At 38.2% G+C, this 23340-nt stretch overlaps 1 protein-coding gene across 1 annotated transcript in view; it reads left to right on the forward strand.

Annotated features, from left to right (window-relative positions):
* The window catches only part of FZD3 (frizzled class receptor 3), a 140626-nt gene that overhangs the window by 71774 nt on the left and 45512 nt on the right, over nt 1–23340 (forward strand). The window contains exon 4 of the mRNA XM_037813024.1: nt 20089–21106. Within this exon, the coding sequence (XP_037668952.1) occupies nt 20089–21106 (1018 nt within the window). The remainder of the gene's footprint in view (nt 1–20088; nt 21107–23340) is intronic.

Here is a 23340-nt window from a genome sequence, read left to right on the forward strand (position 1 = left end):
TCAGACTCTTTAACATTTGCGCTATGGGATGATGCTGACATTCATAGCTGCCGGACTCTGGTTCTGAGTCTCAGGTGTCGCACAGATACCCAAAGTTCCAAAGACCTACCAGGTCATACACAAAGAGCTCAGCATCTCAGAATTTAGGAATGCCATTACAACTCTGGAATAGATGTAACTGCTGTAAGAGCTTCCAATCTAGGAACCTTTACTGTAAGCCTTCCCCTGATAACCTATGCTCTCAGATTCAATTTCAGAGTTTGCACTTTATAGTTAGTTCATATTAGTGAGGCGTTATAATGCTTATCTCTTTGATTCTGGTTTATTTCACTCAACATACTGTCCTGAAGGTCCATGTACCTAGTTGCATACCTCACAACTTCATTCCTTCATGTAGCAGCTCAATAATCCATTGTATGTATACACCACAGTTCGCTATTCCATTAATCAGTTGATGTACCCTTAGCCACCTCCATCCATTGTGAGTTGTGAATACTGCCACCATCAACTCCACTGTGCAAATGTCCATTCATGTCCTTCTTGTAAGTTCTGCCAAGTATATACCCAATAACAGGGTTGCAGGACCAGATGGCAACCCCATGCTTAGCTTCTTGTGGAACCATCATACTGCCATCCAGATGGGCTATACCATTCTATTTCCCCACTACGGTGATTAGGTACATCCCTCTCTTCACATTTTCTCCTGCACTTGTATGCTTCTGTTAATTTTTTATTCATACACCATACATTCCCTCCTTAGTAAACAGTCATTGGTTCCCTGTATAATCACATAGTTATGCATTCATTACCACTATCTATATGAGGACATTTCCATTTCTTCCACAAAGAAAGAGGAAGAGGTGAAAAGTGGAAAAAGAAAAAAAGAAAAGGAAGACCAAAAATGATGACTAAAAAAAAGGGAAAAAGAAAATAAAATACAATAAAGAGGTCAGACAGTACAGCAATGCCAAGAATCCCATGCCCCTCCCTTATATATCCCCCTCTTATAGACATTTAGCTTTGGTATATTGCCTTTGTTACAATTAATGGAAGCATATTACAATGTTACTGCTATCTATAGACTCTAGTTGGCATTGATTGTGTTTTTTCCCCAATACCATCCTATTTTCAACACCTTGGAAAGTTGACATTTATTTATTCTCCCTCATGTAAAAACATTCTTATATTTATACATTTAATCACAATCATTGATCACTCTAGGTTTCACTAAGGTATACCATCCCAGTCTTTATTATGTATCTTTCCTTCTGGTTTCCTAAATACCCCTATCCTTCCTCTTTCAACTGTACTCACAGTCATCTTTGTTCAGTGTACTAACAGTATTGTGCTACCATCTTAACCCAGAATTGTGCTGTCCATTTCTGTATCTATTCAATCAATCCTGTTGAACATTCTGTACTCCTACAGTATCAAATGCCTGATCTTTACCCTCTTTCTGTCTCCTGGTATCTTCATTTCTACACTGTTCTCCAAACCTCTCTCTCTGGTCTTTTCCTATCTCTCTGTAGCACTTCCTTTAGTATTTTTTTGTAGAGGAGGTCTCCTGTTGACAAACTTTCTCAGTGTCGATTTATCTATAAATATTTTAAACTCTCCTTCATTTTTGAAGGACAGTTTTGGTTGGCAGTTTTTCTCTTTCAGTATCTTGAATATATCATACCACTGTTGTCTCGCCTGCGTGGTTTCTACTGAGAAATCTGCACATAGTCTTACATCTTCCCTTGTATGTGATGGATTGCTTTTCTCTTGCTGCTTTCAGAATTCTCTCTTTGTCTTTGGCTTTTGACAATCTGATTAAGTGTCTTGGAGTAGGTCTATTTGGATCAGTTCTGTTTGGGGTACACTGTGCTTCTTGGACCTGTAATTTTATGCCTTTCATAAGAGTTTGGAAATTTTCATTGATTATTTCCTCTATTATTCTTTCTGCCCCTTTTCCCTTCTCTTCTCCTTCTGGGACATCTATAACATGTATATTTTGCACTTTATGTTGTCATTATTCCCTGAGCCCCTGCTCATATTTTCCCATCTTTTCCCTATCTGTTCTTTCGTGTGTAGGATTTCAGATGTCTTGTCCTCTAGTTCAGTAATCCTTTCTTCTGCCTCTCCAAGTCTGCTGTTGTATGTCTCCATTGTGTTTTTCATCTCTTTTCTTTTGCCTTTCATTCCTATAAGTTCTGCCATTTGTTTTTCAAGCTTATGAATTTGTCCTTTTGGTCACCCAGTATCTTCTTTTATATCCTTTATCTCTTTTGTCATATTTTCTTTGAACTTGTTGGTTTGAATTTAGAAGATTTGAACATCTTTAATTAGTTGTTTCAACTTTTGAATCTCAGTTGAGATGTTTGTTTGTTACTTTGGGCCATATCTTCATGTTTCCTAGTGTGGCTCATGACTTTTTGCTGTCTAGGCATCTGATTTTTTTTATTAGTTTTTCTTGGAGGTTGTTTTCTCTCTTTTGCCTTTGGTTTTCTTGTTGGTTTTCTTTGATCTCTGTATTTTTTTGTTTCTCTCAGTGGCCATTTGTCAGGTTGGCTCTGCCCCCCAGTCTTCCCCCAAAATCATGCACCCACCATGGCCTGCCACAGGGATGAGTGGTAGGCACTGGCATCCCAGCAAATTCACTGTGTGGTAATATAGATCTGCTGGCTTCCAGTGGTGCTCTGTTTTCTGCAGACCAGCAAGACCTGGGTTTGTTTTAGAGCCCTGCTTTAACAGTTGAATTGTCTGTATTTCTCACCCCAAACAGGGCTTGGTTTCTGTGCAGGGCATGTAGACTTGGTCCTGTGGTCCTAATAAAGGGTCTGGAGCATCTTTTTAAAAATGTTTGCATTCCTTTGCACTTCCCAGAATGTCCAGCAGATGGCACTGTTCGGTAAATTAATAGTCCTCAGAAAGCTGCTTTGCCTCCGAGCACAGGCTGTGTCTATACAGGTGAGTTGAAACTGCGGGATTTCTATGCCTTCACTTTGCTGGCCAAAATCTGTCTCAATGTGGGTCTCTTCTGTGACAAAGTACTCCCTGAGCTGACTCAGTATTCCAGCTGTCCCCAACATAAGGAAACTGCTGCCAGCTGCTGCTTCCCTTAAGTGTGGAGGAAGGGCTTTCAGACCCAAGGGAGGAAACACAGTCTCTGTCTATGTTTTCTCAGTCTCTTTGTCCCTCACTGACCTGGTTCTTGAAATGTCCTCCGTTGTCCTCCAGGTCTTCAAACAGTGGGGGTATGTCTCACTGCTGTGAGAGATTTTAAAATCTTTGTCCCTGTTGGGAAGGGTCCTGTCTGCTGATCCTTTGCCTTTCCCACCCTGAGACCAAGTGAAGGGGAGGGAAAAGGAGTGGCTAATCTGGGACAGAAGATTCCTTCCTGATATTTCTTCTCTTTCTTCAATTCAGCGTCTGTAGGCTCCTTCTTCAGTCTTTATCCTCCAGAGTTTCAAACAATTCAGAATTGTCTTTTCTTTGTTTAATCTCTGGAGAAGAGTTTTCAGTGGCTGTTTACATCACCATGTTGATGACATCTATATTGTGTTCTTTGTTTCATCTCCAGTATTTACTGACTTCATTCATAACTTCTTTGATCCACTGATTGTTTAAGAGTGTGTTGTTTGTCCTCCATATATTTATTAATTTTCTGGTTCTCTGACTGTTATTGATTTCCAGTTTTATTCCATTGTGATCAGAGAAAGTACTGTGTATAATTTCAGTCTTTTAAAACTTAATGAGACCTTTTTTGTGACCCAACATGTGGTCCATTCTGGAGAATGATCCATGAGCACTTGAAAAGAATGTTTGTCCTGTTGTTTTGGGGTGCAATGTTCTGAATATATCTCTTAGGCCTAGTTCATTTATCATTTTACTCAAGTGCTGTTTCCTTATTGATCCTCTGTCTGGATGTTCTATTCATTGTGAGTGTGGTGTATTGAAATCTCCAACTATTATTGTAGAGGTATCTACTTCTCCCTTGTTTTGCCAATGTTTGCCTCATATATTTTGGGGCACGATGGTAGGTACATATAAATATTTAAAATTGCTATTTCTTCTTGGTGGATTGCCTGTTATACTAATATATAAAGTTCTTCTTTGTCTCCTATAACAGCTTTGCATTTAAAGTCTATTTTATCTGATATTAGTATAGCAACCCCCACTCTTTTTGGTTACTATTTGCATGGAATATCTTTTTCTACCCGTTCACTTTCAACCTATTTGTGTCCTTAGGTCTAAGGTGAATCTCTTGTAGACAGTACGTAGATGGATCATATTTTTTTTGTCCAATCTGCCAATATATTTCTTTTAATTGGGGAGTAGTTACTTTAACCATTTTATTCTCTGGTTTTTATATGTCTTATCTTATTTTTGTTTCTCTTTTTACACTTACTGATAATCTTCATATGTACACTCTCCTCTAAACTTCTCTGTCCTGTCTTTTCCTTTTAGCCTGCAGAACTGCCTTTCATCAAGAAAGGATGTTGAATTTTGTCAAATGCCTTTACTCCATCAGTCAGATGATCATTTGTTTTTCCCCTTTGATTTATTGATGTGGTGGATTACATTAATTGATTTTTGTGTTGACCCTTGCATACCTGGAATAAAACCCAGTTTATCATGGTGTCTGATTCTTTTAATGTGCTGCTGGATTCTGTTTGCAAGTATTTTGTTGAGGATTTTTGCATTTATATTTGTTAAAGAGATTGGTCTTTAATTTTCTTTTCTTGTATCTTTGCTGGCTTTGGTATTAGGATCATGTTGGCTTCATAGAATGAGTTAGGTAACTTTCCATCCTCTTCAATTTTTTTGAGGAGTTGGAGCAGGATTGTTGGACTAATTCTTTCTTGAATGCTTGGTAAAATTCACAGGTGAAGCCATCTCGTCCTGGACTTTCCATTTTGGGGAGTTTTTGATGACTGATTCACTCTCTTTATTTGTGACTGGTTTGTTGAGGTCTTCTATTTCTTCTTGAGTCATTGTTGGTTGTTCATGCTTTTCTAAGAAGTTGTCCGTTTCATCTAAGTTATCTAGTTTGTTAGCACGTAGTTTCTCATTGTATCCTCTCATTATCTCCTTTCTTTCTGCGGGGCCAGTAGATATGTCCCCCCTCCCATATCTGATTTTATTTTTTTTTTTTTGCATCCTCTTTCTTTTTCCCTTTGTCAGCCTAGCTAAAGGTCCATCAATTTTATTGATTTTGGCAAAGAACCAACTTCTGATGTTGTTGATTCTCTCTATTGTTTTCATATTCTCAATTTCATTTATTTCTGCTCTAATCTTTGTTATTTCTTCTGTTTGCTTCAGGGTTAGTTTTCTCTTCTTTCTCTAGTTCCTCCAGATGAGCAGTTAAGTCCTCTATTTTTGCTCTTCATTTTTAATATAGGCATTTAGGGCAATAAATTTCCCTCTCAGCAGTGCCTTTGCTTTGTCCCATAAGTTTCGATATACTGTGTTCTCATTTTCATTTGCATAGACATATTTCCTAATTTCTTTTGTAATTTCTTTCTTGACCCAGTGGTTGTTTAAGAGTGTGTTGTTTAGTGTCCATATATTTGTGAATTTTATATCCTTCTGCCTGTTACTGATTTCCAACTTCTTCCATTATGATCTGAGAAAGTGTTTTGTATAATTTCAATCTTTTTAAAGTTACTGAGACCTGCTTTGTGACCCAGCCTGTCTTCTGTACTGGAGAATGATCCACGAGCACTTGAGAAAAATATGTATCCTGCTGTTTGGGGGTGCAGTGTTCTGTAAATGTCTGTTGAGTCTATTTCATTTATCATACTATTCAAAATCTGTTTCCTTATTTATACTCTGTCTAGATGTTCTTTATATTGACGACAGTGGTGTCATCAGTATTATTGTAGAGGTGACTACTTCTCCCTTCAGTGTTGTCTGTGTTTGCCTCATGTATTTTGGGCCAGTCTTGCCAGGTGCATAAATATTTATGATTGTTATGTCTTCTTTATGAATTGTCTCTTTTATTAATACATAGTGTCTTTCTTTGTTTCTTTTAATTGCTATGCATTTGAGGTCCAATTCTGGGTGGACTCTTTTCTGGTTGTTGTTTGCGTGAAATCTTTTTCCAGCTTTTCAGTTTCAACCAATTTTTGTCCTTGGGTCTAAAGTGTGTCTGTGTCTAAGGCATATACATGGGTCCTGTTTTTAAATGCATTCTGCCAATCTGTGTCTTTTGATTGGGTAGTTTATTCCATTAATGTTTAATGTTACTACTGTAAAGGCAATACTTTCTTCTACTATTTTGTCTTTTGCATTTTATATATCTTATTTTTTTCCCTCTCTTTTTACTGTTACTGATAATCTTCATTTCTACACTCTTCTCCAAACTTCACTCGCCTGTCTTTTTGTGTCTGCCTTTAGTTCCCTTTAGTATTTCTTGTAGAGCCAGTCTCTTGTTCACAAATTCTCTCAGTGTCTGTTTGAATGAAAATATTTTAAAGTCTCCCTCATTTTTCAAGCCAGTTTTGCTGGATATAGAATTATTGGTTGGTAGGTTTTCTCTTTCAGTATCTAAAATATGTCATACCACTGCTTTTTTGTCCCCCATAGTTTCTGCTGAGAAGTTCATAGTCTTATTGAACTTCTCTTGTATATGATGAATTTTTCTGTTGCTGCTTTCCAAATTCTCTCTTCGTCTTTGTCATTTCAAAATCTGATTAATAAGTGTCTGAGAGTAGGTCTATTCTGATTATCCTGTTTGGGGTGCACCACATTTCTTGGAACTGTAATTTTACCTCTTTTTATAAGAATTGGAAATTTCCGGTGATTATTTCTTACAGTATTGTTTCTGCCCCTTTTCCCTTTTCTTCTTCTTTTGGGACACCCATAACATGTATATTTTATACTTCATGTTGTCATTCAACTCGCTAAGACCCTGTTCATATTTTTCCATTCTTTTCCCTATCTGTTCTTTTGTTTGTAGGATTTCACTAATCCTTTCTTCTTCTGCCTCTTCAAATTTGCTGTTGTATGTCCCCATTGTGTTTTTCATCTCTTCTGTTTTGCCTTTCATTCCTATAAGTTCTGCCATTTGTTTTTTTAAGCTTTCAAGTTCTTCTGTATGGTCACTCAGTGTCTTCTTTATATCTGTTATCTCTTTTGCCACATTTTCCTTGATCTCATTGATTTGACTTAGAAGATTTGTTTCAGCATCTTTAATTAGTTGTTTCAACTCCTGTACCTCAATTGAAGTGTTAGTTTGTTTTTTGACTGAGCCATATCTTCATCATTCCTGGTATGACTTGTGATTTTTCGCTGGTGTCTATGCATCTGCTTTTCTTGATTTGTTTATTCTGGAGGTCATTTTCTGTCTTTTACCTTGGGTTTTCTTGTTGACTGGTTTTGTTTTCTACATGTTCTTTGACATTTAATTCAACTTATTCTAGACCTCTCACACAGTTTCTGTTTAATTGATCAGAGTTTTTCAATTCTTGTTTTTCTGGTTCGTACCCTGCCTATATGAAAGTTTATTTTGAGAAGGTTCTCCCCAGATAGGATCAACCTCAATCAGATTTTCCCAGATAAAACAGGCCCAGGACTCAGGAAGAGAGTGTAATCAGTACCAGCGCTCTCTTGGGATAGACCCAGCAGGTTGCCAGTCTTTCCTGTGAAGCCTCTTGATTCTGTGCTTTTTCTGACCTGCCAAGCAGGTTGCGCTTGTCCGCCCACAGATCCCCACTGGCATAAAGTGGTATGGTGCCTTTAATTTTCAGCATTCTCTGCCCCTGTCAGGGCCAAGATTGAGACAGGCTGAGGCAGAGGGTGGGCTTAAACTGTTTCTGTTTCCAGCCTCTGGGTTCTGAATTCTGTAAATGAGAACTTCCACTTGTGCTGGGTTCTGCCCTGCTCTCCTTTTCTTGGTGAAGATACATGTTTCAGGGAATTACCTCCTCTGCCTTACAAATTACTTTGTCTCTCAGATATTCCTCAACTCTTCCCTTGCCTGGGGCATTGCTGACAATTGATAAAGCCTGATGCTTTCATTATGCTAAAAAGCATCAAAAGAAAAAAAATAATAAAGAAAGAAAACCCTTTCAGAGCTGCTTCCCAGTGCCCTGGTTCTCCAATCAAAAGACAGAGTTGGTACTTGGCTCTAAGTGCCCCTTTTTGGGGGGGAACACCGCTTTTCTAGTATTCTGCACTCAGCCGACTCCAGTACCTCTGTTTTGTGGTGGTGTTTTCTTTTTTCCATCAACTCTGCCTATTTTCTGCTGTAAGAGACCTCTGGGTACTTCATGCTTTCTACGGGTTTATCTATGCTCAGAGCTTGTATTCAGCAGTCCTAATTTGTTACTTAAATCCACTGCTGAAGCTTGGTTGAGCTAATGTCCCTTGCTCCTAGTAGAGACTGCTTCTTTTTCCCATGGGGAAGTGACTCTGAAACAGCCTGCCATGCTATTGGGGGAGGGTCCCCAGCCTCTACAGTTTGGGAGACCTTACTTACAGTTCTGTGCTGTGATTTCGGCCTTTCTACCTCTTCCAGACTGGTGTATGATGTGTATTTGGTCACAGAAGTCCCCCAAACAGTTTTTTCAGACAGTTTCTGACTATTTACTAGGTGCCCTAGAAGATGTACAAAATTCCACACATCCCTACTCTGCCATCTTGTCTCCAAACAACTTTTCCAGACAGTTTCTGACTATTTACTAGGTGCCCTAGAGGATGTACAAAATTCCACACGTCCCTACTCTGCCATCTTGCCTCCAAACAGCTTTTCCAGATAGTCTCTGACTATTTACTAGGTGCTCTAGAGAGTGTATAAAATTCCACACCTCCCTACTCTGCATCTTGCCCCGCCTCCAACCCTGCTAGAGTATTTTTAATCTCTTTGGTTGTATTTTTCATTCCCTTAAGTTCTGTTATTTTTCCTTGCATGCTTTCAAAAATTGTTCTTCATGCTCACCCAGTGTCTCCTTAATATCCTTTCTCTCTTTAGCCGTATTTTCCTTCATCTCCTTGAAGTGATTTAGGAAATTTGTTTGGACATCATTGATAAGCTGTTCCAAATCCTGTATCTTGTCTGAAGTTTTAATTTGTTCCTTTGACTGGGCCATTATTTTCCTGTTCCTTAGTATGGCTTATAATTTCTTGCTGTCTAGTCATCTGATTATCTTGGTGCTTTACTCTGACAGTCAGTTTCTCTCTCTTGCCTAGAGTTTTATTATTAATTGGCTTTGTGTTAATTATCTTCTTTGACACTTGGTTCAACTTTAGAATTGCCCGTTTTTAACTGATCTAAACAGGGCCAGGGGCCTTTGAAAGAGGTGCAGAGAGAGGCGGGGCAAGATGGCAGACTGGTGAGCTGTATGTTTTAGTTACTCCTCCAGGAAAGTAGGTAGAAAGCCAGGAACTGCGTGGACTGGACACCACAGAGCAATCTGACTTTGGGCATACTTCATACAACACTCATGAAAACGTGGAACTGCTGAGATCAGCGAAATCTGTAAGTTTTTGCGGCCAGGGGACCCGCGCCCCTCCCTGCCAGGCTCAGTCCCGGGGGAGGAGGCGCTGTCAGCTCCGGGAAGGAGAAGGGAGAACTGCAGTGGCTGCCCTTATCGGAAACTCATTCTACTGATTCAAACTCCAACCATAGATAGACTGAGACCAGACACCAGAGAATCTGAGAGCAGCCAGCCCAGCAGAGAGGAGACAGGCATAGAAAAAAAACAACACGAAAAACTCCAAAATAAAAGCAGAGGATTTTTGGAGTTCTGGTGAACATAGAAAGGGGAAGGGCCCTGAGGCGCATATGCAAATCCCTAAGAAAAGCTGATCTCTCTGCCCTGTGGACCTTTCCTTAATGGCCCTGGTTGCTTTGTCTCTTAGCATTTCAATAACCCATTAGATCTCTGAGGAGGGCCCGGTTTTTTTGTTTTGTTTTGTTTTGTTTTTTTAATCCTTTTTTCTTTTTCTAAAACAATTACTCTAAGAAGCCCAATAAGGAAAGCCTCAAAGACTTGCTATTTGGGCAGGTCAAGTCAAGAGCAGAACTAGGAGAGCTCTGAGACAAAACGCAATAATCCAGTGGCTGAGAAAATTCACTAAACACCACAACTTCCCAAGAAAAGGGGGGTGTCCGCTCACAGCCATCATCCTGGTGGACAGGAAACACTCCTGCCCATCGCCAGCCCCATAGCCCAGAACTGCCCCAGACAACCCAGTGTGACGGAAGTGCTTCAAATAACAGGCACACACCACAAAACTGGGCGTGGACATTAGCCTTCCCTGCAACCTCAGCTGATTGTCCCAGAGTTGGGAAGGTAGAGCAGTGTGAATTGACAAAGCCCCATTCAGCCATCATTTCAGCAGACTGGGAGCCTCCCTACACAGCCCAGCAGCCCAGAACTGCCCTGGGGGGATGGCACTCACCTGTGACATAGCACAGTCATCCCTCAACAGAAGACCCGGGGTGCACGGCCTGGAAGAGGGGCCCACTTGCAAGTCTCAGGAGCCATACGCCAATACCAAGGACTTGTGGGTCAGTGGCAGAGACAAACTGTGGCAGGACTGAACTGAAGGATTAGACTATTGCAGCAGCTTTAAAACTCTAGGATCACCAGGGAGATTTGATTGTTAGAGCCACCCCCCGCTCCCTGACTGCCCAGAAACACGCCCCATATACAGGGCAGGCAACACCAACTACACACGCAAGCTTGGTACACCAATTGGACCCCACAAGACTCACTCCCCCACTCACCAAAAAGGCTAAGCAGGGGAGAACTGGCTTGTGGAGAACAGGTGGCTCGTGGACGCCACCTGCTGGTTAGCTAGAGAAAGTGTACTCCACGAAGCTGTAGATCTGATAAATTAGAGATAAGGACTTCAATTGGTCTACAAATCCTAAAAGAACCCTATCAAGTTCAGCAAATGCCACGAGGCCAAAAACAACAGAAAATTATAAAGCATATGAAAAAACCAGACGATATGGATAACCCAAGCCCAAGCACCCAAATCAAAAGAATAGAAGAGACACAGCACCTAGAGCAGCTACTCAAAGAACTAAAGATGAACAATGAGACCATAGTACGGGAGATAAAGGAAATCAAGAAGACCCTAGAAGAGCATAAAGAAGACATTGCAAGACTAAATAAAAAAATGGATGATCTTATGGAAATTAAAGAAACTGTTGACCAAATTAAAAAGATTCTGGACACTCAGTACAAGACTAGAGGAAGCTGAACAACGAATCAGTGACCTCGAAGATGACAGAATGGAAAATGAAAGCATTTTCTCCCTATCTCCCTAATGAATATAGATGCAAAAATCCTCAACAAAATACTTGCAAATCGAATCCAAAGACACATTAAAAAAATCATACACCATGACCAAGTGGGGTTTATTCCAGGCATGCAAGGATGGTTCCACATAAGAAAATCAATCAATGTATTACAACACATTAACAAGTCAAAAGGGAAAAATCAATTGATCATCTCAATAGATGCTGAAAAAGCATTTGACAAAATCCAACATCCCTTTTTGATAAAAACACTTCAAAAGGTAGGAATTGAAGGAAACTTCCTCAACATGATAAAGAGCTTATATGAAAAACCCACAGCCAGCATAGTACTCAATGGAGAGAGACTGAAAGCCTTCCCTCTAAGATCAGGAACAAGACAAGGATGCCCGCTGTCACCACTGTTATTCAACATTGTGCTGGAAGTGCTAGCCAGGGCAATCCGGCAAGACAAAGAGATAAAAGGCATCCAAATTGGAAAAGAAGAAGTAAAACTGTCATTGTTTGCAGATGATATGATCTTATATCTAGAAAACCCTGAGAAATCGACGATACAGCTACTAGAGCTAATAAACAAATTTAGCAAAGTAGCGGGATACAAGGTTAATGCACATAAGTCAGTAATGTTTCTATATGCTAGAAATGAACAAACTGAAGAGACACTCAAGAAAAAGATACCATTTTCAATAGCAACTAAAAAAATCAAGTACCTAGGAATAAACTTAACCAAAGATGTAAAAGACCTATACAAAGAAAACTACATAACTCTACTAAAAGAAATAGAAGGGGACCTTAAAAGATGGAAAAATATTCCATGTTCATGGATAGGAAGACTAAATGTCATTAAGATGTCAATTCTACCCAAACTCATCTACAGATTCAATGCAATCCCAACCAAAATTCCAACAACCTACTTTGCAGACTTGGAAAAGCTAGTTATCAAATTTATTTGGAAAGGGAAGATGCCTCGAATTGCTAAAGACACTCTAAAAAAGAAAAACGAAGTGGGAGGAGTTACACTCCCTGACTTTGAAGCTTATTATAAAGCCACAGTTGCCAAAACAGCATGGTACTGGCACAAAGATAGACATATAGATCAATGGAATCGAATTGAGAATTCAGAGATAGACCCTCAGATCTATGGCCGACTGATCTTTGATAAGGCCCCCAAAGTCACTGAACTGAGTCATAATGGTCTTTTCAACAAATGTGGCTGGGAGAGTTGGATATCCATATCCAAAAGAATGAAAGAGGACCCCTACCTCACCCCGTACACAAAAATTAACTCAAAATGGACCAAAGATCTCAATATAAAAGAAAGTACCATAAAACTCCTAGAAGATAATGTAGGAAAACATCTTCAAGACCTTGTATTAGGCGGCCACTTCCTAGACTTTACACCCAAAGCACAAGCAACAAAAGAAAAAATAGATAAATGGGAACTCCTCAAGCTTAGAAGTTTCTGCACCTCAAAGGAATTTCTCAAAAAGGTAAAGAGGCAGCCAACTCAATGGGAAAAAATTTTTGGAAACCATGTATCTGACAAAAGACTGATATCTTGCATATATAAAGAAATCCTACAACTCAATGACAGTAGTACAGACAGCCCAATTATAAAATGGGCAAAAGATATGAAAAGACAGTTCTCTGAAGAGGAAATACAAATGGCCAAGAAACACATGAAAAAATGTTCAGCTTCACTAGCTATTAGAGAGATGCAAATTAAGACCACAATGAGATACCATCTAACACCGGTTAGAATGGCTGCCATTAAACAAACAGGAAACTACAAATGCTGGAGGGGATGTGGAGAAATTGGAACTCTTATTCACTGTTGGTGGGACTGTATAATGGTTCAGCCACTCTGGAAGTCAGTCTGGCAGTTCCTTAGAAAACTAGATATAGAGTTACCATTCGACCCAGCGATTGCACTTCTCGGTATATACCCGGAAGGTCGGAAAGCAGTGACACGAACAGATATCTGCACGCCAATGTTCATAGCAGCATTATTCACAATTGCCAAAAGATGGAAACAACCCAAATGTCCTTCAACAGATGAGTGGATAAATAAAATGTGGTATATACACACGATGGAATACTACGCGGCAGTAAGAAGGAACGATCTCGTGAAACATATGACAACATGGATGAACCTTGAAGACATAATGCTGAGCGAAATAAGCCAGGCACAAAAAGAGAAATATTATATGCTACCACTAATGTGAACTTTGAAAAATATAAAACAAATGGCTTATAATGTAGAATGTAGGGGAACTAGCAATAGAGAGCAATTAAGGAAGGGGGAACAATAATCCAAGAAGAACAGATAAGCTATTTAACGTTCTGGGGATGCCCAGGAATGACTATGGTCTGTTAATTTCTGATGGATATAGTAGGAGCAAGTTCACAGAAATGTTGCTGTATTAGGTAACTTTCTTGGGGTAAAGTAGGAACATGTTGGAAGTTAAGCAGTTATCTTAGGTTAGTTGTCTTTTTCTTACTCCCTTGTTATGGTCTCTTTGAAATGTTCTTTTATTGTATGTTTGTTTTTTTTTTTAACTTTTTTTTCATACAGTTGATTTAAAAAAGAAGGGAAAGTTAAAAAAAAAAAAAAAAACAGGGAAAAAAAAAAAGATGCAGTGCCCCCTTGGGGAGCCTGTGGAGAATGCGGGGGTATTCGCCTGCCCCACCTCCATGGTTGCTGGCATGGCCACAGACATGGGGGACTGGTGGTTTGATGGGTTGACCCCTCTACCATAGGTTTTACCCTTGGGAAGACGGTTGCTGCAGAGGAGAGGCTAGGCCTCCGTATGGTTGTGCCTAAGAGCCTCCTCCCGAATGCCTCTTTGTTGCTCAGATGTGGCCCTGTCTCTCTAGCTAAGCCAACTTGAAAGGTGAAATCACTGCCCTCCCCCCTACGTGGGATCAGACACCCAGGGGAGTGAATCTCCCTGGCAACGTGGAATATGACTCCCGGGGAGGAATGTAGACCTGGCATCGTGGGACGGAGAACATCTTCTTGACCAAAAGGGGGATGTGAAAGGAAATGAAATAAGCTTCAGTGGCAGAGAGAATCCAAAAGGAGCCGAGAGGTCACTCTGGTGGGCACTCTTACGCACACTTTAGACAACCCTTTTTAGGTTCTAAAGAATTGGGGTAGCTGGTGGTGGATACCTGAAACTATCAAACTACAACCCAGAACCCATGAATCTTGAAGACAGTTGTATAAAAATGTAGCTTATGAGGGGTGACAAGGGGATTGGGAAAGCCATAAGGACCACACTCCACTTTGTCTAGTTTATGGATAGATGAGTAGAAAAATAGGGGAAGGAAAGAAACAGACAAAGGTACCCAGTGTTCTTTTTTACTTCAATTGCTCTTTTTCACTCTAATTATTATTCTTGTTATTCTTGTGTGTGTGCTAATGAAGGTGTCAGGGATTGATTTGGGTGATGAATGTACAACTATGTAATGGTACTGTGAACAATCGAAAGTACGATTTGTTTTGTATGACTGCGTGGTATATGAATATATCTCAATAAAATGAAGATTAAAAAAAAAAAAAAAAAGACATAATGCTGAGCAAAATAAGCCAGGCACAAAAAGAGAGATATTGTATGTTACCAGTAATGTGAATTCTGTGAAAAATGTACAATGTTTTATACTGTAGAATGTAGGGGACCTAGAGATACCAATTAGTGGAGGGGGAATGATAATCTAATAAGAACAGATAAACTATGGAGGGTAATCTCAATGTTATGGGAATGCTCAGGAATGATTATGGTTTGTAAACTTTCTTGGATATAGTAAGATCATGTTGGAAGCAATAGAGTTATTTTAGGTTTTTTTTTCTCTTATTCCTTTGTTTTCTTAGGGGTTGTTAATTTTCTTGGGGTATGGTAGGAACATGTTGGAAGCAATGTATTTATTTTAGATCATTTGTTTTTCTTACTCCTCTGTTTGGACATGGTTTATTAATTTTCTTGGGGTATGGTAGGAACATATTGGAAGCAAAGTAATTATTTTAGGTTATTTGTTTTCCTTAATCCATTGCTTTGTTTGAAATGTTGTGGGGTTTTTTTGGTTGTTGTTTGCCTGTTTGTTTTTAATTTTTTGATAAACAAAGTTAAAAAATTGAAAAAAAATCAGTAGAAAAATGGGAGTAAAAACTAAATGACAAATAGGGTGGGATGGGGGGATGGTTTGTGTATTCTCTTTTCACTTTTATTTTTTACTCTTATTCTGATTCTTTCTGATGTAAGGAAAATGTTCAGAAATAGATTGTGGTGATGAACGCATAACTATATGATCATACTGTGAACAGTTGATTGTATACCATGAATGACTGTATGGTTTGTGAATATATTTCAATAAAACTGAATTAAAAAAAAAAAAAAAAAAAAGAATGCATGGATTGAAACTTAAAAAAAAAAAAAAAAAAAAAAAAGAAAGAGGTGCAGAGAAGTTCCACTTGGCCCTAGGAGAGGGTCAAGAAAGACTCCAAAAATCCTTTTTTGCTGCTCACCGAAACTGTGCTTTCCTGGTCTGCCCAACAGATGGCGATGTTTGACAAACTGTTCCATGCAGTCCTAAGGAGGGAGTGTGTTTTTCCAACCTCTACAGGCTCCATCCCCGGCAGGGGCAGTGTTAAAACAATATTCCACCGCAAAGTCTGTGTGGGTCAGGCTAGAATCACGATTCAGAGCTGTTCCAAACTCACTGATCAGAAGCTTGGCACTCTGCAGTGCTCCCCTCTGTTCCCAAGGAGGAAGACTTCCGCATCCCTTTCTGTCCACAGTGGGCAGCCACAGACTGTGCTGAGACTACTACTTGCCTTGAGGGTGGGGAATTGGTGCTGGCTGCTGCCATGGCACAATTTGCATAGTATTTTTGCCACAGCTTCTCAGTCTCCCCATCCTGCTATTTCCTGTATGTTGTATTGTGCTCCCCTGGTCTCCTTTATTTCCAACAGTTTCTGCCTTTCCACATGTTCTTTTTTGTAGGACGAGTGTGTCCTGCAGCTGCCTACTCTGCCATCTTCCCTGAAAGTTCTCCTCCCTTTATTTCTTTGTGTTTTTATAGGATTAAATCTGCTTTAAGTCCTTATTATTGCCTTGAATTGCCTAACTGATATCTTAAATTCTGGCAAACTGGTCTTTCATAACAACCTTTCATTCTTCTGCATCTCTCAACCCTTTTCTTACTGTACCTCCTTTTCAACTTCATGGGCATCTGTGGATTTTGGTCTTTTATTCTCTTAGTAGTCCCCTTCTTGATCTCATTCATTCCATTATTTAGCTTAGACTTTGTGGTTCATCACTTGAAATACACTTTTTCTAGTAATTTTAGCGCATCCTTACTTCATCTGTACTTGCTCAACTCTCCTATCCTGGATCAGTGCAACCAATTTCTAACAAATTAATTATGCTTATATGTTTATATTTTTTGTTTATTTTTTCTTATATATTTAATAATTCAAACCTTAGCAATTCTATTTGTTGTTTTTCACAGCTTGTCTTTTGTTAGGAAAATTTCTGTTCATTCTCCTCAGCAGCCATATTTCACCTTCATTTTCCTTAACCTCTGCTTGTCCTGCTTTTCCATAAAAATCATTTAGACAGTCATGTGTGAACTATGTGTGGTCTGTTATATCTCGGACCAATCCTTCTCAATTTCCTTTCTTGGATCCTCTTGATCTTTCTGTTCTCGACAGAATTTTTACTACCCAGAGTTCTATTTCCCCAGACAATCTCCACACACTGATTTTAACTATTATTCATACACAGATGGCTCCGAAACCTAAATCTGTAGCACTGACTGCTCCCTCCTGAGCTTCAAATTTCATATCCAGCAGCCATTTGAAATGTCCCAATTTCAACATGTATAAAATTAATCTCATTCCTTTTGCTCATTCTTTTGTTCCCTGAAAGTCATCCTCTGTTCCTCATTCATTCACCTTGGCCCCCTTATTCAATTGATTATAAATCATATTGCTTTTATTTAATTTCAAATCTGTTTTATTACTTCTACCTTGGTTGGTTTTAGTTCCTGCCCAACTGATATCCCTGCCCTCATTTTTGCCTGGGCTTACATCTGTCTTCCATACTGTTCCTAATTATCTTTCTGATTACTTGGGTATGGTTATATGAATATATTCATTCAACATTCATTAATTCAACAAAGATTAACTGTAATGCCTGTTATGTGTTACACACTATGTATAGGTCCTGAAGATGAGCAGTGAACTAAACAAAGTCCATGTTCTTATGGAGTCAAAATTCTTCTGGTGGTAGTAGTGGTGGGAGAGAAAAATAAATACATAATGTCATATGGTAATAAGAAAGAGTTGAGTTTGGTTATAGTAATACAATACAGGCTAGTGGGGAGAGACTCTATTTTCTATCGTGTCATCAAGGAGGGCCTTTCTGATAAGGAGGCATCGGAACAGGGACCTGAGTGAAGTGAGAGAACAACTATACAGATATTTGGGGGAAGAATAGTCCAGGCAGAGGAAACAGAGCAGTGTGCAAAGGCTTTGAAATAGAAGCATGCTTGGTAAATTCAAAGAATAATAAGGAGATCACTGAGGCTGGAGTAAAGTGAGTGAGGGAGGATGGAAGGAAATAAGATTAGAAACGTAATGATGGGAGAGTCAGATTTCATAGGACTTTGCAGCTTTTGTGGGGAATTTTGACTTGTTTTGAATGAGATGGGAAGTCATTAGAGGCTTTTTACCAGAACTCATGATTATGAGCAGAGTAGTGGCATGTTTGTAAAAGATCATTCTGGCTGCTTTGTGGAAACAGGGAGATCAGTTGGGAGGCCATTGCAGAAACCCAGGGGTACTGTTGCTTCGGACTTTGTAACAGCAATGGAAGAAGTGAGAAGTGTCAGACTATGGATATATTACAAAGTAGAGTGTTGTGATATGCTGATGGATTGGATGTGGTAAATATGAAAGAGAAGGTCATCAAGGATGATCCCAAGGTTTTTCACCTGAGCAATTGGAAGAATGGAATTATCATTAAGGAGATGGGGAGAACTAACAAGTGGAAATCGAGTTTGATTTTTGGAAGTGTTAAAGATTGACATGCCTATTAGATATCCAACTGGATATACAAAAATATCTATTGATAATGTTTAGTATTACTTTGTATGGTTTAAAATTTTATATAAATGTTTTCATTTATGTAAGTTTTAATACATATATATATACCTGTATTTGTTTGTTTACCTATCTTTGTATTTATTTCTGCAACATGCTTATCTCTCCAACTTCATATCTGTCCCAAGTCCTGCACACTTCATGTTCCAGCAGTACTAAACACCCTGTTCAGACTTCAATGCCTTTGTTCCATTTGCTTGCTAAAATGCCCTTTCTTCACCTGGTAAATCCTGATTCAGAATTCTAAGGAACTTAACTATTTGAAGTCTTTCATAATCCCTGCCTTTGAAATAGTCAATCCTTTATCATTTTTATTCCTTCTGTAGATTTTGATTGCTTTATATATTACATAGCTGTATTTTATACTGTGTTTACAAGTTCATGTCTCCTTTAGACTCAAGGATAGAGATCTCACTTTTTTGTCCTTCTATCTTTAACCCCTAGCATACTGCATGGTTCCAATAAATACTTGAACACAGTATAGTTTGCCTTTATAATTCTAAATCCTGTGAAGAAAATGGTTTGTATTAGGAAATAAAAGATTTGAATATATTAATCAGGACCACAGCATAAGGTTATGCATATATTTGTCAGTCTTAATATGAGTGATAGTTTCTATTTTATATAAATTAATCAGTAAACATCTAGTTAGTGGGAGTCTGAAGGCTTAGAAACTGATACTGCCAAGAAATTTGAAGATGAAGGAAATTCATGAGAATAGTGTCCTTGGTCATGTATGTCTGCAACACAGCTATTTTCTTTGTCCTGAGACTGTGACACCTTCTCAAGTATTTGTGGATCTCTTCCTTCTGGAAACTTGTTAAAAATACAGATTTCTGGGCCCAAACCACAGGCATGCTGAAATATGATTTGTGGTGGTGGAGACCAGGGGTCTACATTTTAAAAACATCCCTAAGTTTCTCTTATGTACACCAGAGTTTGAGAATAAGTGAGAAAGATTGCAAGGGAGTTGGAGAGAAGTCAGGAATGGTAGGACCTAGTTGACGTTAGAGACCTAGAAGGCCTTTCATTAACCAATAATAGCATAAGCAGAGAGTGAATGTGAGATGAGAAGAAAAGATCTAAAAATGGAGCCATTTGCAGGGATTTTTAATTATAATTAACCCAGAGTACCTTGAGCAGCACATTTATGGGAAGATTTAACTCATCCTCCTAAATAAGTTTTATTTGATCTGTGGTAAATTCAGGACTATACTGTAGTTAAAGGTCAGATAAAAGGAACTTTTAGCTACTATTCTGTTCCAAGTTAAATAATATTAAAGATGAGAAAATGAGCTCTATAATTACAGCTATATATTTTTATATTTTGAAGTCTTAGTCTACAATGTGTATCCTAAATATTCTATATATATACTGCTGAATATGCTTGACCATGTTAATAAAGTAATATTTTGACACCAAAAAAAAAACTAAGTATAACATTTTTTTGTCAAACCAAAACTAAGTATAACATTTTTATAGGAAATCTAGTTGTCTGGCCCACAAATAAGATATCAATATCTACTTTATTCCTACTTATTTTAATTACTTTCCAAGGATATAGGAATAATAATAAGGTCACATGGGTGCTAAATTTAGAAATTCAAATTGTTAAGTGACGTATGTCCCAATAAATAAAGATGGTTTTCCTTTTGTATTTTTCTAGGTTCCCGGATTGTGATGAGCCATATCCTCGACTTGTGGATCTAAATTTAGCTGGAGAGCCTACTGAAGGAGCTCCAATAGCAGTGCAGAGGGACTATGGTTTTTGGTGTCCCCGAGAGTTGAAAATTGATCCTGATCTTGGTTATTCCTTTTTGCACGTGCGTGATTGTTCACCTCCTTGTCCAAATATGTACTTTAGGAGGGAAGAACTTTCATTTGCTCGATATTTCATAGGATTAATTTCAATCATTTGCCTCTCTGCCACACTGTTTACTTTTTTAACTTTTTTGATTGATGTTACAAGATTCCGCTATCCTGAAAGACCTATTATATTTTATGCAGTCTGCTACATGATGGTCTCATTAATTTTCTTCATTGGGTTTTTGCTTGAGGACAGAGTAGCCTGCAATGCATCTATCCCTGCACAGTATAAGGCTTCCACAGTGACACAAGGATCTCATAACAAAGCCTGTACCATGCTTTTTATGGTACTCTATTTCTTCACTATGGCTGGCAGTGTTTGGTGGGTAATTCTTACCATCACATGGTTCTTGGCAGCGGTACCAAAGTGGGGCAGTGAAGCTATTGAGAAGAAAGCACTGCTATTTCACGCCAGTGCATGGGGCATCCCCGGAACTCTAACTATCATCCTTTTAGCGATGAATAAAATTGAAGGTGACAATATTAGTGGCGTGTGTTTTGTTGGCCTCTACGATGTTGACGCATTGAGATATTTTGTTCTTGCTCCCCTCTGCCTATATGTGGTAGTTGGGATTTCTCTCCTCTTAGCCGGCATTATATCCCTAAACAGAGTTCGAATTGAGATTCCATTAGAAAAGGAGAACCAAGATAAATTGGTGAAGTTTATGATCCGGATTGGTGTTTTCAGCATTCTTTATCTTGTACCACTCTTGGTTGTAATTGGATGCTACTTTTATGAGCAAGCTTACCGCAGCATCTGGGAAACAACATGGATACAGGAACGTTGCAGAGAATATCACATTCCATGTCCATATCAGGTAAGGGAGAACCTTGTTATAAATTTCAGAATGTGTAATAATGAAAAAGAAAGACTATTACTAAAAAGAGCTTACCTGTTTTAAAAAAATTCTTCTTGAACCTTAAATTTGTATGTGAAAATTTTAAAGGAAAGATAATGAACAAACATATTGTAGTATACAGTATGCATGTTTCTGTAAACAACTTCTATTCAACAAAACATTTGTTTGATTTAGTTGATTCTTTAGAAGTCTTCAGTGTTGCAGGGACGACGCCCTTTACCAATTCTGGTAAAAGTGCACTGCTGTCTTTGTGTTGAAATTTGACTCATGGTCTGAATAGGAATTGTCAATTGTGTTAACTGTTCTGTAAAGATAATAGAATACAGTGGTCAAACTAGTTCATCTCTTGATGGGCCTTGGTTTTTCTTTGTATATAGAATATTTTTGTGATTTATCTTTGAGTTTAAAGATTTCAGAGCCTCTGATAGTCATAGAATCATAGAATTTTAGATCTAGAAATAACCTTAAAGACCATTTATTCAGATTCCTTCTATAATTTAAAGGTCTTAAACATTTGTCTCATTTGAGGCTTAGAAATATAAATGACTTGCATACATGTCAGTTGAATCACAGTCATGATCAACTGGGATTGAGTCCTAGAAGAGTGGAGACAAGGAAAGAGTTCAGAGAGATTTATGCTAAGTATTTATCTCTCCCATCTTAAAACTTCTCTAGAACCTTTTTCCCAACTATTACCCTCTCCTCTTTCTGTTAAAACAAGTTTTCTTGAAAGAATATCCTGAACCTGGTGTCTCCTGTTGATAATGTTCCAGATTTCCTATTCTCAGAGTATACCAGCCACCCTTCCGTGTCCCCCAACCTTTATGTTTCTTTAATGCCTTTTAATTGCCTTTACTACAGTACTTATGTATTACAGATAACTGTAGTTTTACTTGTCTGTCTCCCTGATTAGACAGTAAGTGATTTGAAGGCAAGAAGTGTCATTTTCATATTTTAATACATATTTGTAGTTAGCATATGATAGCATTGAAAATGTGGATGTGTAGATTGAGGAGAGGGGACATTTTTAAGAAATGGTAACATGGTACTGGGGATAAGGAATTTATGGTTAGCACATAATTGCAGCTCATAAATATTTGATGATCAAGAATGCCAGTTTTCTTTCTTTTACTCTGTGGCATAAATGCTCCTATGCAAAATGGTATTTCTATCACTGTTTGGATCTTAGGTACTCATTTTTAAAAACATCCCAAATATATAATTAAGAGAGCAGTAGAAAATGAGAAATTGAAATTGTATTAAATTTCTTGCCAGAAATGCTTACAGAAACTTTTCATGTGAGTTTTCAGACCTGAAGCCAAATAATAGAAAAAAAATTTTTTTAATAGTGCTCTTTATTTCACAAAGTCCTTTAAAAAATGATCCTACATGATTTCACATAACCCTGTAATGTGTAGGTAGGTCAGCTATTACCTCAGTTTCACAGATGAAGAAACTGAGAAGCACAGACTGGCATGTAAACTGCCATCCCCCAGCCAGGGTTATAAGAAGAACAAGAACTTGAGCCTTACCCTGTCAGCTGCATTGGATATTAGTTGTCTGCTTTATGTCATTTTAACAAAATAAAATAATAATAACCACAACAGTAATAATAATAAAAACAGCTACCTTGATCCTCAACATCTGGTGCCTTTTTTTTAATCAGGTGGGATATTTTATTTGAAAGACTGCAATAGTGAAAATATTCAGAAAGTTTTGTAGAGGATTATGTATTATAATTGCAGTTTATATTGAAATATCAGTACAGGACAATCTTGTTTCATACTACATCATGCAGTTAATGGGTTTTACTTCAGATTTAAAATCTTTTGACTTGGAATTCATTATCTATAATCATTTCTATTTTTACTTTATTTGCAAAGATCGTGGCATAAATTCTAAGACCAATTTAGTAATTCCATGATTAAGCTTTAGGACAAGGAAAATGCTGCATATAGAAATCTATGATTTGGTATTTTTGCTTAAAACATTCAAAATAGATATTTATCTGAGACCATGAAGGTGTTGGTGCTTTTTTCTTTTTCTTTTTCTTTCTTTTTTCAATCATTGGTGCTTGGTATAATCACAGAGTTGCATTCATCACCCCAATCAGTTCTTTCTGCCCCTTTTCCCATCTCCTTTTGGGATAGCCATGCTGAGTATATTTGTGCTGTTTGTGCTGTCATTAAATT

This window comes from Choloepus didactylus, chromosome 20 (assembly GCF_015220235.1).
Source record: "Choloepus didactylus isolate mChoDid1 chromosome 20, mChoDid1.pri, whole genome shotgun sequence".
NCBI classification, from domain to species: domain Eukaryota; kingdom Metazoa; phylum Chordata; class Mammalia; order Pilosa; family Megalonychidae; genus Choloepus; species Choloepus didactylus.